Here is a 14,574-nt window from a genome sequence, read left to right as displayed (position 1 = left end):
TGTCAGAAGGATGAATAAATCAGTTGATGCTTTGATTTTGAATCCATTCAGGACCATCCTTCAGGCCGCACGAGTTTTGGATTCAGAAACTTTGACCATGCCCAACTTAAACCTCCCGAGAACCCAGCACAGCTAGCGAAATCTCATTTTTACCCTGACCTGACCTACAGACGCGGTAACGGTTCTGACGTTCTGCTGATCTGTTCCCAAAGCCCCTGCTGATCTCGCACACGAAATCCCGCTTTCGCCCCCGTCCTCTTCCCCGCTCCACCTCCCTTTCCCCCTCCCTCCTTACTCCAGTCCTCCCATGGCTTCCAGTGCCACGGGACCTGCCCGCTCCCCGTGAGTCCGAGACCTCCTCCCCGACCGAGCCCTGCCCTGATCCCGACCCGGGACCCACCCTTGATCCGGACCGTCCTAAATCCCAACGGGGTCTCTGGCGATGGCGGCGGCCTCCCCGCCGCAGGATCAGCAGCAGCCGGCGGCGGAGGGGGCCGTTGCGCGGGAGGACCCCGCGGCGCTGACCCCGAGGAGGGCTCGGTTCCCGCGCGCGTGCCACTACCGTCCGAACGCGCCGCCGCTCACGCCCACACCCGCGCCCTCGCCTCCGCCGCCGCGGCCGAGGCGGAACGGGAATGCGGGGTACGAGACGCCGGAGTACCGCGTGGTAACGCCGCTGGTGGAGGAACCGGCGTCGCCCGCTGAGCTGCCGCGGTGGAGATTGCGCGGCATGTGGGAGCTCGCCTCCGTCCTCAACTTCCTCCACGTAAGCGGTCTAATTCTTCCGTGCCCTTCAGCCTTCAGCCGCTTCTGCTCTGCATTAGATAAGGTTTGAGATAAGGTCTGAGAGTTGATTCTTCGGGTATGTTATGGTTGTCTTGGTTGATCTGCTTCGGAGTTGCAGGTGTTCCGGCCATTGCTGAACATTCCGGTGGAGTTCACTGCAGAGGAGCTGGAGGACGCGATCATAACACCCAATGGAACGTTGGATGACGTTCATATGCCTTTATTAAAGGTGGATTTGTAGCTTTCTCGGTAATTTTTGTGTTCATCATGAATTTTAATTTTTAAATTTGCTGCTGCTTTCAACTGCCTATTGAATTGGAGAGTTTTGGGGAAAGTTATGCTGCTGGCCAGCTGGGTGCTCGCCATGATGCCTCATGCTGTGGTGTCTTGGGCTATGCATTTTGTATTTCTTGACAAATAATGTTTCTGCTGGTATAGGAGTAGTGTATGCTACAAGCCTACAACTACCACTTTCCATTCCATACTTGTACCTTGCTGTTCTGGTAATTTTGCTAAAGGTATATCTGTGTGGAACACATATGAAGAACTTCACTCATAAAGGAGTTTAGTATGTTTTAGGATACATATGCCATGTTATGGTAACTCTGTTTGGTTTGTCCATTTTAGGTACTACTAACTTAAAAAGTTAAAATCATAGTAAACAAATTAACAAGTTTCTTATAGGTTTCACTGTGCTTCTTAATTGCGTTTTGCAGTCAATTCCTCCAGTAACTCGAATGGCCATGGGACGTGGAACATGGATAGCGGTGTTATGTAAAAAATTGAAGCACTGGTGGCATTGGGTATATGACATGTTCCCCGCCAAGAACAATTTTACATAAGGGATGAAACTGCATTTGGTTGATGAGCTAATAAAGAATAGAACTGCAGGTTGCAGAAGGCGATATACCGATTGTAGCCTCACATGGGTGAGTTAGTATCCAGACAGTTCCAGAACTGGATCTGTAGATTTAATTGTAAATGTGATAACTTTACTCACCTTATTCAGAGCGGAAACTGAGCTTTACAAGGCACTTGAGCCAGGAATTCGATTAGTGATCCTGAAAGCCATATGTGATATACGCAGTGAGGTATGTGCCTTATTATTATGTGAAGTGTTATAAATGTTACTGTCAGGGCCCCTCAGGTAGGTTAGATAAAGATAAGGCTAGTTTGAGATAAGATTAGAATTAGAGATTAGATCAAGTGCTTAGAGGTCAAGTAACTCTCTCTATATAAGAAGAAGGATTGTATTAATTGAAGGTAAGCAAGAGATTAGAAGGAAATCCCTTCTCTCTTGCCGGGCGTGGGCAAAGCCCTGCGGCCGGCCTCCCCAAGCGCCTGGGTCCTGGCCTTAGACCCCAAACCTACCACTCGTATTAAATCACTTTCAACCCACTAGATCCTGATCCATAACAACCTGACGCTGGCATTGGCAGGAGGGGAAGGGGCACGCCTGGCGTGGTGGTGGATGGGAGGCTGTAAAGTGGCGGAGGTGGAGGGTGCGGTGGTGACAGGGCTACAGTTTCAAGTGTGAGGGGGGGGGGTGTAGAAGAGGATGATGGTGTCAGCGTCATGGTGGTGGGTAGCAACAGAACGGTGGAGGCCAGTGGATGTAGCAGGTGGGTGGAAGATGGAGGATCGCTGGACATTTCCGATACCAGGTTGTTATGGATCAAGATCTGGTGGGTTGATAGTGATTTAATACGAGTGGTAGGTTTGGGGTCTAGGGCTAGCCGGCCAGGACCCCGGCGCTTGGGGAGGCCGGCTGCAGGGCTTTGCCCACAGCCGGCAAGCGAGAAGGGATTTCCTTCTAATCTTTTGATTACCTTTAATTGATACAATCCTTCTCCTTATATAGAGCGGGTTACTTGACCTCTAAGCACTAGATCTAATCTTATCTCTAATTCTAATCTTATCCCAAACTAGGCTTATCTTTATCTAACCTACCTGAGGCCTGAGGGGCCCTGACACTTAAAATTGACTGAAGTGTTGTGTATTTCACTTTTGTGGATTAAAACCTAGTTCCCTGTAGTTGGTTCATCTTTTCCAGGGCTGCTGAGCTGATTTAGTCTATTATTCTCAATTTTCTTGTCAAAATTCAGTGTCTTTCTGGATTCTGCTAGATATTATATTGAACAGTGATTAGCTAGTATTGTACCGATGCTCTATGTCTAGTAAGTTTTTACTTTCTTGATGTATATCATTCTACAAATCTACAACTTGTTACATTCGAAATGATGCTGGTGTGAAGCATGTGAATCCAAGTTGCTTTATGAGCCACAACAGCAATTTATAAACGACTTTCTGGTAAAGACAAGACATGTCTGACAGACCGAGAAGGGAATAACCCTTCAGGTGAATTGAACAATAAAAATGGAAAACAAAACATATTATAGTAAAACTTGAGGCAGGACTGCTACTCTTTTAGTGGTGGGGTAGTGAGTGAATGCCATTTTGATCCAACATTCTTTAAAATTTGTCTTCCAAGTTTTGAGTTGTGTGAATTGTGTGGTTAATAACGAGAGGCTCAGATATGTGCTTTGTTTGCTCTCCCAGACTCCCAATGAGATGCCATATGACACCCCTTGTGAGATGGTAAATGCTCTTACGACAATATCGGGAATTATTTAGAAATGCCTGTGAATAGCTGCAAATGTAACAATTAATTTACACGATCATGAGATGTTTTATGTACGTTTCTTCTGTTTAAAAATATACACTGAGCTGGCTACTCTTTCTTCTTAATGAAATGACATGCAACTCTTGTGTGTGTTTGAGAAAAAACACTGAGATGCTAGCACCTATTTTGCAGCAAGAGGACGTTCGGAACTTCATTGATAGTTCTTTGAAGCATGGTTATCATCTTTCCATCTTCCGTAAAGAAAGGATTGGAGGAGATTCACATGGAATCTCATACTGGTGAGCATACAGTAACTTTTTTCGGAAAACAATTTTTTGTGTTTTGGGGCATCCCTTCTCAGCTATTGCGCTATAGGTATGAAGATGACCCAATCCTTGGGCATCGGTTGTATCGTGAAATTAGACGAGTGGAGCATGCGAAGGACTCAACAAAAAAATCTAAAGGAAAGGGAGTTTCTACTGTTCCGGTTATCTCCTATAACTGGGAGGCTGTAGCATCCAACTTTGATGAGTTTAAAGTAGCTGCAGTAAGTTGAGCTCATCTTATACTTTTTCTGTGTAGTTCCAAGTTGATGGAACAATTGAGCGATTCATTTTTGTCCATAGCTCACCATCCACAAGTATCATTTTGTTCTAACAGGAAGATATTGTGATGCTTGTGATAATAATGTAAAACAGGTGTTCGTTTCCTTGTGCGCTTCTATGAATTTGTATCATGACTAATTAGTTATTAATTACTGCTTCCTCTGTTCCAAATAGTAGATTGTTTTGGTTTTGTCCTAAGTCAAACTTATCTATAACTTTGACCAAGTTTATAGAAAAATATATTTACATCTATAATACCAAAATAAATGCACTATCAAGACATTTCATGGTGGATTTAATGAAAGTGATTTGATGTTGTAGATGTTGGTGGATCTTTCTATCAAGTATAAACTTTGTCAAAGTCATTGAAGTTTGCCTTATGACAAAAATAAAACCACCTACAGCTTGGAACAGAGGGAGTACCAATCACACTTTGGGCATTTGCACAAATGCTTCTTTTCTGAATTTCTAGGGATTTTTATATTTTTTTAGGTGGGTCCAAGGTTATTAAAACGATAAAACGTTGAAACGCTCATGAATGAAATTTGGACTTTTAAACGTTTAAACAAAGTTTAAACATAGTTTTAAGCAACATAGGAAAAATATCAATATATCATAATTTCAGACAATAACATGAAGTTAAATACCAAAACAAAGAGGTTAGTGGCTTACCAAAACTTCACCCATGAGCCAAATTGGACCCCAAAAGTAACCAACAAATTGGCCCAAAAGTAGCTAATGGTCTAAAACGCATGAAACACTGCGTTTTACAGTTTTGACGTTTAAACGTAGTTTTAATAACACTGGGTGGGTCCAATTTTTTATATTTATTATTGGACTTTTAAACGTTTAAACAAAGTTTAAACGTAGTTTTAAGCAACATAGGAAAATACCAATATATCATAATTTCAGACAATAACATGAAGTTAAATACCAAAACAGAGAGATTAGTGGCTTATCAAAACTTCACCCATGAGCCAGATTGGACCCCCAAAATAACTAACAAACTGGACCCAAAAGTAGCTAATGGTTTAAAACGCATGAAACACTGCGTTTTATAGTTTAGAACGCCAAAACGCTAAAACACGGTTTCAACCTCTAATTAGAGTTTTGATGTTTAAACGTAGTTTTAATAACACTGGGTGGGTCCAATTTTTTATATTTATTATACTGTGATAAAAAATGATTTTCATGACATATAGTTAAATCTATGATATTAGCTTGGGATATGTTAGGCTGTTAGCACAAAGTTTGGAATTTAAGTACCTCACTTGCATGTATCCAAGCCACATGACGCTGTGTGTGGAGGGGGGGGGGGACTTTGAAGGAAATGCGTTTTCCTCCATCCGCTACTGACTTTCTGAGTGTGTCTTCATAGGTCACACTGGAATAGCTTATCTAGAGCAAAGTGTAAAGTTTTTGTGACAATGAATATATCAGAATTTTAAAGAAATATTAGTAATTTTACAATTGATGAAACTGCCAAAGTTTGATGATTTAGTTCTCTTCTGCCTATCTTAAGCAGGAGAAACTCTTTTCAAGCAGGAACAGGACAGAAGTCTCTCTTGGCAAGAAGCTGAAGTTCACTTATCTTCCAGAGATTGAAAAGATTCACAAGGTATCCTACTGCAGCTTCCATAGAGTTAAAATTATTAGCGAAGAATATGATGCCTTACTATTCTCATCTTGTAATAAGTTACCGTAATTTACTCTTGCAGAAGAAGGAGAAGTTGCTAAAAAAGCAACAAAGAGAAGCCATCCTCCTTGACAGCTGCTTGACAGTGAATGGATTGACATCTGGCCGCTCTCGACGTGAAAGAAAACATGTGACTTATACTTTTGGTAATTCCAAGGCTCAAGTTAATGTTGTTATTAATTAATTTAGCTAGCTAAATCAGGGCATCCCTGATTTTGCTGATGGGCTGCTACAGTTTTCTGTTCATGTAGTCATTCCTTTACTTTAGACGTTTGATTTATCATTTCCTGCATGAGTATTGTCATGCTAATACTGACTCCTAATCATACTGTGATTTGAACTTGCTAAGCTTAGTCACATGGCTTTAATTATTAACCAAGTTCTGTATTTATTCTACCTTGCTGGTCCCATTTCGTAGTAACCTTTTAAAGCTGCTTTGGTACCATGTTACTAACCTTTGAGGTTTGAGAAGATGAGCACTCCATTAATGGAGCTGACTACATATAGGGAAACCCATCGGCCAATGGGCCTATAGGCTATAGTAAAATGGCCTTCATACACTCAACAAAATCTTGTGTTAAGGTCATGACATTTTTTAAGGGGACATCATGCTTGTTAATGTGCTGTAGAATTTATTCTACAAGCATTCTATCTTTATGTTCATTCTATGTATTTTGCAGTGTATATTGGGATAAGACTAGTGTGTATACATTTTTCTAGTTTTCTTATTTTTTTCTCTAACACGCAGGAGAGGTGTGTATCATTGCATTAGTAGAAGAAAATCAAGTTTTATTAATGATTTTCTTAATTTATCATGCAGATGATTATGAGCGTTCAATAAATGAAGCCATAAAAACAATAAGGTAAGTGTATTTTCTGTTCTCAGTAGTTCCATTGATTTATGAATTTATAAACAGAAATTTACAGGAAAAATGAGAATGCTGTTGAGGTTGGCCCCTCCCCATTATGCAAAGGATTTTATGGAGAAACTCCAGAGAAGTTGTATTACAAAGCAAAAACAGATGAAGGAAAGGCTGAAACTCTCCATCGCAGGTAATTCCTTAACTCATGATATTTATCTGTTTCTGTTCTAGAACAGATTAGACTCTTAACTTGTGTTGTGCCAATGTAGCTACAGGCAGAGAAAAAGATCCCAAAGGTACACAAAGGACTATGTTGAGGCCATATCAGATATTGACCTAGATTTTGACAGCGATGATGATATCATGGGTGAAGCAGTCTATGATGAGGAATATCTTAGAAGAAGGAAACGATACAAGGCAAGCCTTTCTGAAAATGATGATGAGTTTCAGTTGGATCAAGTCGCCAATGATGGTGATGATGAAGTGGGTACTTCTTTGAATGTTAATGAAGACACAAAAGATCTCCAATGGTACAAAAGATTTCCACTTCTCACCCCTCAAGGGACCAAGTTGAAATCTATTGATGAAATCCAAACTGGCATCCGACGCAGTAAGCGCTCCACCCGTTCCCGTATTAACTATCGACAGCTTGATACTTTTGGCGCAAATACAAAATATGGAAAGTCAGAGAAATGCAATGCATCAGATCCGGATGCTAGTTCTGATGCACTAAATGATACGGAGCTCTCAACAAGTCAAGATCGAGAGGAAGAAGACGGAGTAAACAAAGCACAACAGCAGTACACAGAGAAACCAATCGTTCCTGTCAAGGAGAGTAGAAGTGTCCGGAGAAAATTCCTCGTCCTAAATGAGCTTGTGCCTATAGCTGGTTTTGATGATGCTTCAGTCTTAGTGAAAGATAAGCACGTGAATAACAACGGAGGAAAATGTTCTGCAGCACATTAGGGCGTTGGGGAAGCTCTTTTTTTTTGGTCACATGGGTAGCAAATACTGGGTAGAACTGCTCGCTTAAGCATGGACCAACGAGAATCCAATGAGATGGTGATGCAACATTGGTCTTGTTTGGGCAGACTGCTGCTTACTACTTCCAGTGTCATGCCAGCGAGGAGATGAGATGGTCCATGGGTGCTGTGTGGCTGAATTCCCAGCCCATAAAGCCAAGTCCCTCTCTGATACTTGGAGGTCTTGCTGAGATGTGCACTAGGCACACCGCGTCGATTGGCGCTGTACAATTGTCACAGCTGTACGTGTATCTCCTCCATGTATATACAGTGATTGGGAGCAATAGCGTCTTCTGGTTTCAGGATGCCTATGGGTAGTTGTCTCTTCTTCCTTTTCCCCTCTTCTGAGCATCTGAAGTTCGGCAATAAACTCGATTCAACTGTGGCATTTACTTATTTCTGTATGCGGTAATTAATATCGCTCGATCTTACACTACTAGTTACTCATAGTTTTTTGTACTAGTTACTTGGAAGGTGAATTTTCGCATAGTACTTAGGGTTACTGCTCATCGCGGTGTCTCTGTTCGCCTGCCCGTGTAGACTCCCCAAAATGCGTGACCGTACAGGACAACTGGTCGTGCGTGCTGTGGTTTCTACGATGTCGTCTAGCTACGGTGCGTTGTTGTATCCCCAGGCTGCCATGCACCCAAACCGCGTTCCTCGGTTCCGACGGCGACGTCGCGCAGCAGGCGACGACCCCGGTGGCTTCTTCGTCTCGTCGCGGTCACGCGGTGGCCTGGCCTTGTCTCGCTCGCGCACTGTTGCAAGAGCAAGCTGCAGCCTGCAGATCCATTCCATTCGGATTGGACACCATCATCGCGCGGTCCACGTCCCTCCAGGGCACGGCAGTACCGCACGCCAAGCCGTCGCTTTCAGTCAGTGGCTTCAGGTGGCCCCGGTGAATGGCGCATCGCCGGTCGCTTTTTTATTCTTCATCTGTTTGATTCATTTTAAAGGCCAAGTCGGACTTCGTTTAGAGTGACTCAATTGAGACACCATATAGGAACGTAGGGTTCTCCATGACGTAGAGAAGATTTCATTCTCTATATGCTCTAATAGTGTTATCTAATATAGAGCACACTTCTCCATCCTCCTCCATATATAGAGACCCTATTTGCTTTGTTCTATCTATTTTTATGTTTTGGATAACAGATTAAACAAAACTAAAAATGTATAAGATATTTAAAGATGCGATAAGTATATACGTACAAAAACTTTAAGCAAGATAAGTACGTAGTATAGTTATTTAACATATAGAGGACGGGATATAGTATATAGATGTTGTTGAGAAGAATAAGATATAAATGATGAAATCTTTTACGGTAGCCTGTAAAAAGGGATATAAAAAAGATATAGATACATGGTTGAAGATATTCTTAAGGCTATCTGCAGCGATGCACAGTAAAAAAATACTCTAGTACTAATTTAAAGTAGTACGAGTAGGGCCGAGCACCATAGTACTCATTTACTTGTTGAGAATGTTCTTCGCTACTAAAGTAATAGTAGAGACTAGAGATAGGTCACCACTCAACATCCGATGTTTGAGGCTATTCTCCAACAAAAAGAACATCCAAAAGATTTTGATTTCGGCCAAGATCCTGTCACGCTGACCGTGGCTCAACCCATCATCTCTCGCATATGACGTAACATTCGAGACAAGGATATGACGTAGAGTACTTGTGGTAGATAATGTTCCATCCAACCACTGAGTTTTGTAATGGGGACAAGGACATCAGTGATTTGTTTTTTAGTTTTTATAGATCAGCTTTACCAGTAAAACTAAATCATTTTATCAAAAGAACGTTTGGTACAAGATTTTTTATATGACATTTAGATCCTTTTATTTTAGAGGAATTAACATTTGCTTAATGTACTAGGCTTGACTAGGATATTTAGCTTGTAATTTGTTATTCCACAAAAAAATTCAAGTTTACATATAAATGATATAAGACTATCTTAAATTTATAGGACACGATATAAAAATTGATTCTATAAATCATGGTGCTACGTTTTCACTAGCAACTTTTAGCGTGTTCTTCTACTCGTTTCCTACCGTAGAGATACAAACATATAAATATCTTATTTGGCTAATAATAGTGTATAAATATATTCAATATGCAATCATATTATTAGCTTAATTAATCTACAACTAAATTATGACTATTAGAATGAATTCAATTCATCATAAAAAGTTTAAAAGAGTTAGTATTTTGAGGTTTACCGATTCTCTCATGTGGTGAGGGGAACTAACAGCTTTTATGGAAAAAAACTGTCTTATCTAGACTTATTTATAGAAAAAAAAGAACGGGGCTTCTCTTCTCTAGGATAAGATAAATTTAGACAAACACAAACCCCTAGCTAATTAATTTATTCTAGGGGTAACTTTTATCATTAGCCTCTGCACTACTGTAGCACAGCAGACAAATCAGCAGAGTTACCGACTAACGACAAACTGGCAGTAATAATGAACTGAATAATCTAGAGCTTTTCCTCCTCATGGCTCATATTGCTGGTCCTCTTCATCCTCTCCGGCTCCGCTAGCCTTCTTGGCCTCTTCCAGCGCCTTCACCAAGTCCGCGAGGCACGAGTCCGGCCCGTCGTCGAGGCTCTTGGGCGTGAGGTTCTCGGCGACGTCGGCCGGCGTCATGTCCACCTCCCGGAGTAGCTCGCCGACGGCGTCGAACAGAGGGTGCGAGTCCACGTCGAGGTACGTCTTGGCCAGGAACTTGAACGCCTCGAAGCCGCAGTAGGACATCTCGATGTGTTTGTCCATGCGCCCTCTGCGGATGAGCGCCGGGTCCAGCTTCTTGACGTGGTTGGTGGTGAACACGATGATCCGCTCGCCGCCGCACGCCGACCACAGCCCGTCGATGAAGTTGAGCAGGCCCGACAGCGTCACCTTGCTGCTGGTGTCCTTCTTCTCGCCGGGCTTGCTGGGGCCGCCGCCGTCCTTCTTGTCCTTGTCGCCGTCCTCCTCCGCCGCCTTCTTCTTCTCGCGCGCGCCGGTGAGGTCGAGGGAGCAGTCGATGTCCTCGATGACGATGATGGACTTGCTGGTGGTCTCGATGAAGAGCTTGCGGAGGTCGGTGTTGGAGTGCACGGACGTGAGCTCGATGTCGTAGATGTCGTAGTCGAGGTAGTTGGCCATGGCGGCGATCATGGCCGACTTCCCCGTCCCGGGGGGCCCGTACAGGAGGTACCCGCGCTTCCACGCCTTGCCGACGCGCGCGTAGTAGTCCCTGCCGCCCTTGAACATGTCGAGGTCGTCCATGACCCTCTTCTTCTCGGCGGGGTCCATGGCGAGCGTGGCGAACGTCTTGGGGTGCTCGAACACCACGTGGGTCCACGCCGACCTCATGAACCCGCCGTCGCTCCACTGGTGCGTGGAGATGTTGGTGAACAGCTTCCGCTGGCGGTTCTTCACCATGACGGCGCGGCCCAGCTGGCGGACGCGCGGGAGGTACGTGTCCAGCACAAGCGACCGCTGGTGCTCCAGGAAGAAGAGGCGGTAGAAGTGGCGCTCCTCCTGCGCGGCGGCGCCGCCGCCGCTCCACCACGCCGCGGCGCCGTCCGAGCGCGGCGGCTGCTTGGAGTAGGCCCACCACCAGACCCTCGCGCCCTCGAAGTCGTCCTCCACCTCCTCGCCGTCCGACATGCTGAGCACGAGCTTGTCGGCGTCCTTGGCGGACTCGGCCCGGAGGTGGCGCACGCCGTGGGCGCTGGCGTCGCTGAGGTAGGCCTTGACCTCCTCGTACGCGTCGCTGCGCTTCATCCGCCCGCCCTCGTACTCGGCGATGGTGACCGACAGGTACGGGTCCACCATCGCCGCCAGCCGCCGCGCGCGCCGGCTCAGCTGCCGCGCGAAGAACTGCTGCAGCTGCAGGTGCTGCAGGTTCTGCCACACCACCGTCCACAGCACGGCGATCAGGCTGAGCACCACGCCGGAGTTGAGCCCGCTCATCATCGCTTCCATCGCCATCGCCAGCAACCACTCACCACCAGTGTGGTGTGGTTGGGTGCTTCGATCTGCTTCCTCGTCCTCGCCTCGACGATGGAGATGGATCCGTGCGGCCGTGCCACTTGCCAAGTTGCCAGTAAGAAGCACGCGGCAGGTCCCGGTGCTCGAGGCTGGATCTGGAACACGGCCTCGCCCGCTGCCTGTACTTATAGAATCTTCACAGTGTTTGGATCAGCAGGCTCGTGGGTGCGTCTGCGTGTGCGCGTCGTCGTCAACGTCAAGGCGGCGACCGTCACAGGCCACGGCGATGGACGTCAGGTTTGTAGCGTCCTTTGGGATGCTTGCTCGTGAAGGAGGAGAGCCAAATGCGCAGACGCAACCGTTCAATATTTTAGCTCCGCGTCGTCGTGTTGCACTTGCACTGTACCGCCGGTTTGCCTGCCGTGTGAACGGACATGTCGCTATGACGTGCGTCGCGTCGGCGTGACCTGACGCCGCCGCCGCGCCGAGTGGCGGTGCACGGTTCCTTGGCGCCCAAGTGGATGGGGAGCTGGACGGCGCGACGGATTGCAACTGCTACGCTGACGTTTCAGGTCGGTTTTCCTTGGCTCGGCGCGGGAAAACGGAGGACCAACCGAGTGGACATCGCCGTGTTGGCTAGCTTGCAACTGAAGAAAGGCAGTAGACGGTCACATCGTCTCACAAAGGCTCGCTCGTCTTCCGCACGACTCTTCGTGATAAAAAAAGAGTGGTATTATTTACTATCTCGTGCTAACACTAATATCTCGCAGAGGAAAAAGAGGTTGACGACGGCAACAACATGAGTGATAGGCTCCCACAGGAGAGGAGAATGGATAAGTGATAATGGATGGATGATCCAAATGATATTGTTTATTAGATTTGAGTAAGAAATAGTTGATTATCCAGTGATCTGAACTGTTGATTTTGATGATGTGTTAAGTCTAAATATACTTTATTTGATGTATTTAGTAGAGGTTACAAGTGTGGAGTAATTTAGTTGTGTGGGTTTTAGAAAATTTAAACGGTGGACTATATAGTGCAATAATTATTACAAGTATTTATATATATATAAATAACTATTCATATAGTTATTTAATAAGAACAAATTTTCCTTCTTATATTAAAGTTAACATAAGTATCGTATAGGGAGCTAAATTTATAATTAGTATCAGCTGTCAAATATAGAGAAGATTTATATTGAGGATCGAGAAACTTTTACTAGTGTAAAATGAGAAAATCTTATATCTATAATCTCTACTACTTATTAAGGCTGTAAAATTAGTCTGTCATTCAGTGTTCTGCCACTCTCATTCACATTCTCTCCTCCTCGCATAACCCATTCTCATGTTATGTCGTTTCCTATTCTGCCTTTCTCATTCCCCCTCCCCGCAAAGCTCATTCCCATTCCGCAGCCCACGTCTAGCTAAGGGGATTCGAACTTGCAACCTCTCAAACAAATACAAGTAGTAGCTACCGCTACACCACATGTGTGCTTATGTCTATATTTATGATAGGAAAAATATCTACTACATCTCTCCCCAAGCCTACCTTACTACCCTTGCACAATGCGTAGTAGTTGATAAGTATCACCGAGATTCTTGAATTATATTTTTAGATGGAATGAGTAGTATTTAAAGAAGAGCCTTACATGCAATTTCTTTTGTTTGAATAATGTTTTCAACTTAAATTTCTTTTTTTTTTTGCATGCGTGGCATTTATTCTTCATAATATTTTTTTCATGGATCTGAGTTGTGAGTCATTTTCATAAACCAACGCCAAGGATGAATCCATGTTTCTTGCTTGGAAACCCGAACAAACACTACTAGCAGGAGGCACTCACGTTGGCATCGCTCATCGACAACGAGAAGAAGCTTGACGACTGTCAGTTCGACCTCTGGAAGCAGTCCTACGTGGACACATGAGCCGCTGTGTATGACAAGCTCCTCCGCAGCCGCCGCTTGGAATCGGACCAGAGCGACTGCACCGCGTTGTCCATTGTCAAGCAGGGGACCTCATGGTTGTTGCCAACGTCGGCGACTCTCGGGTTGTTCTGGGCACCGCATCCAACGACGGCGTCATCACGCTGTCCAGCTCATCGTCCATCTGAAGCCCAACCTGCCATGTAAGTCGCTACTGACCGGCCATAAATTCTTGTGCGCTCGGACGACGGTCGTTGCTGATGTGGTGTGAGTGTCCTCGAACATGATGTATGTAGAGGAGTAGCGCATCCGGTGGTGCAACGGTCAGGTGTACTACCTTGCTGATGAACCCGAGGTGCACTTCGTCTGGCAGCCCAGCCAAGAGTCATCGGCACTCGACATGTCGCGTGCGTTCGACGACTACTATATCATGGACTGTGGCATCATCTCGGCACCGGAGGTGACGCAGAGGAGGACCGACAACAATGATCAGTTTGTCATCCTCCCCACCGTCGGGGTAGCTTTTTGTGCCGGTCTGTCTTTAATTCTCTTTGCAAACACACACAATTGCTTTTTTGTTTGAGCAAGCGCGTATGGTGGTACGTGCCTAATGACTGACGATGTACGAGGGAACTTCTTCCGGTAGGCGTGGGGCGTGCTCACCAATGATGAGACCATGAAAATCGTGGCATATATCGAAGTCGGCATGATACTAATGGTTGCAGTGTAGTGGTGAAACAACTAGATTAAAACAACAAAATTTATGTATGACCAGAATCACAAATAGATTATGAAACATTTTCTCATAACAGTATAACACACATTTTGTATACAAGTTATCGTGGTATTATATGTCCCCGTTGCAACGTACAGGCACTCACCTAGTACTCTATTAAGATAGTAGTGTCAGCGTTCACACCATGTGCCCCTGCCCCCGCTCCCTCCCATGCCTCCCCATACCATGCCCCCGCCCCAACGACAGCCATCGCGCGATTGATGTAATAGCCGGCGCACCACCCACGTCAACCCCCTTCCGTCGCCTCCACCTCTGTCGGACCCTCTCCTCCGCGCCTCGGTCGCT

General features: G+C 45.1%; 2 protein-coding genes across 7 annotated transcripts; one reads left to right on the top strand and one right to left on the bottom strand.

Moving 5' to 3' along the window:
- The first annotated feature begins 201 nt into the window (after positions 1–201).
- Positions 202–8,031, top strand: LOC103644196 (DDT domain-containing protein DDR4). 6 transcript variants are annotated; one of them, XM_008667392.4, is made up of 13 exons: positions 202–766; positions 905–1,015; positions 1,503–1,589; positions 1,678–1,715; positions 1,796–1,877; positions 3,346–3,384; positions 3,602–3,708; positions 3,785–3,956; positions 5,537–5,632; positions 5,733–5,856; positions 6,531–6,573; positions 6,638–6,763; positions 6,849–8,031. In XM_008667392.4, exons 1-13 carry the CDS (start codon positions 443–445, stop codon positions 7,537–7,539), a joined length of 2,040 nt encoding a protein of 679 aa, XP_008665614.1. In that variant the 5' UTR covers positions 202–442; the 3' UTR covers positions 7,540–8,031. The 6 variants fall into 6 exon arrangements, with proteins under 6 accessions (XP_008665614.1, XP_035820303.1, XP_008665612.1 ...); XM_035964410.1 differs by having other exon boundaries at positions 204–766; positions 5,540–5,632; XM_008667390.4 differs by having other exon boundaries at positions 206–766; positions 6,843–8,031.
- Positions 8,032–9,832: 1,801 nt separating this feature from the next.
- LOC103644195 (AAA-ATPase ASD mitochondrial) lies at positions 9,833–12,454 on the bottom strand. The gene has a single exon (XM_008667389.4). It carries the CDS (start codon positions 11,572–11,574, stop codon positions 10,090–10,092), a length of 1,485 nt encoding a protein of 494 aa, XP_008665611.1. The 5' UTR covers positions 11,575–12,454; the 3' UTR covers positions 9,833–10,089.
- Between the last annotated feature and the right edge of the window lie 2,120 nt (positions 12,455–14,574).

This window comes from Zea mays, chromosome 1, assembly GCF_902167145.1.
Source record: "Zea mays cultivar B73 chromosome 1, Zm-B73-REFERENCE-NAM-5.0, whole genome shotgun sequence".
NCBI lineage: Eukaryota > Viridiplantae > Streptophyta > Magnoliopsida > Poales > Poaceae > Zea > Zea mays.
Note: the sequence above shows the minus strand (reverse complement) of the source record. Positions and strands in the feature narration are given on the sequence as shown.

Excerpts from the sequence above, each read along its gene's own strand:
- LOC103644196 (XM_008667390.4), top strand. The coding sequence starts at position 443 with ATGGCGGCGGCCTCCCCGCCGCAGGATCAGCAGCAGCCGGCGGCGGAG. Across the intron at positions 1,716-1,795 it reads CCGATTGTAGCCTCACATGG|AGCGGAAACTGAGCTTTACA; the intron begins GTGAGTTAGTAT and ends CACCTTATTCAG. Across the intron at positions 5,633-5,732 it reads AGATTGAAAAGATTCACAAG|AAGAAGGAGAAGTTGCTAAA; the intron begins GTATCCTACTGC and ends TTACTCTTGCAG.
- LOC103644195 (XM_008667389.4), bottom strand. The coding sequence starts at position 11,574 with ATGGCGATGGAAGCGATGATGAGCGGGCTCAACTCCGGCGTGGTGCTC.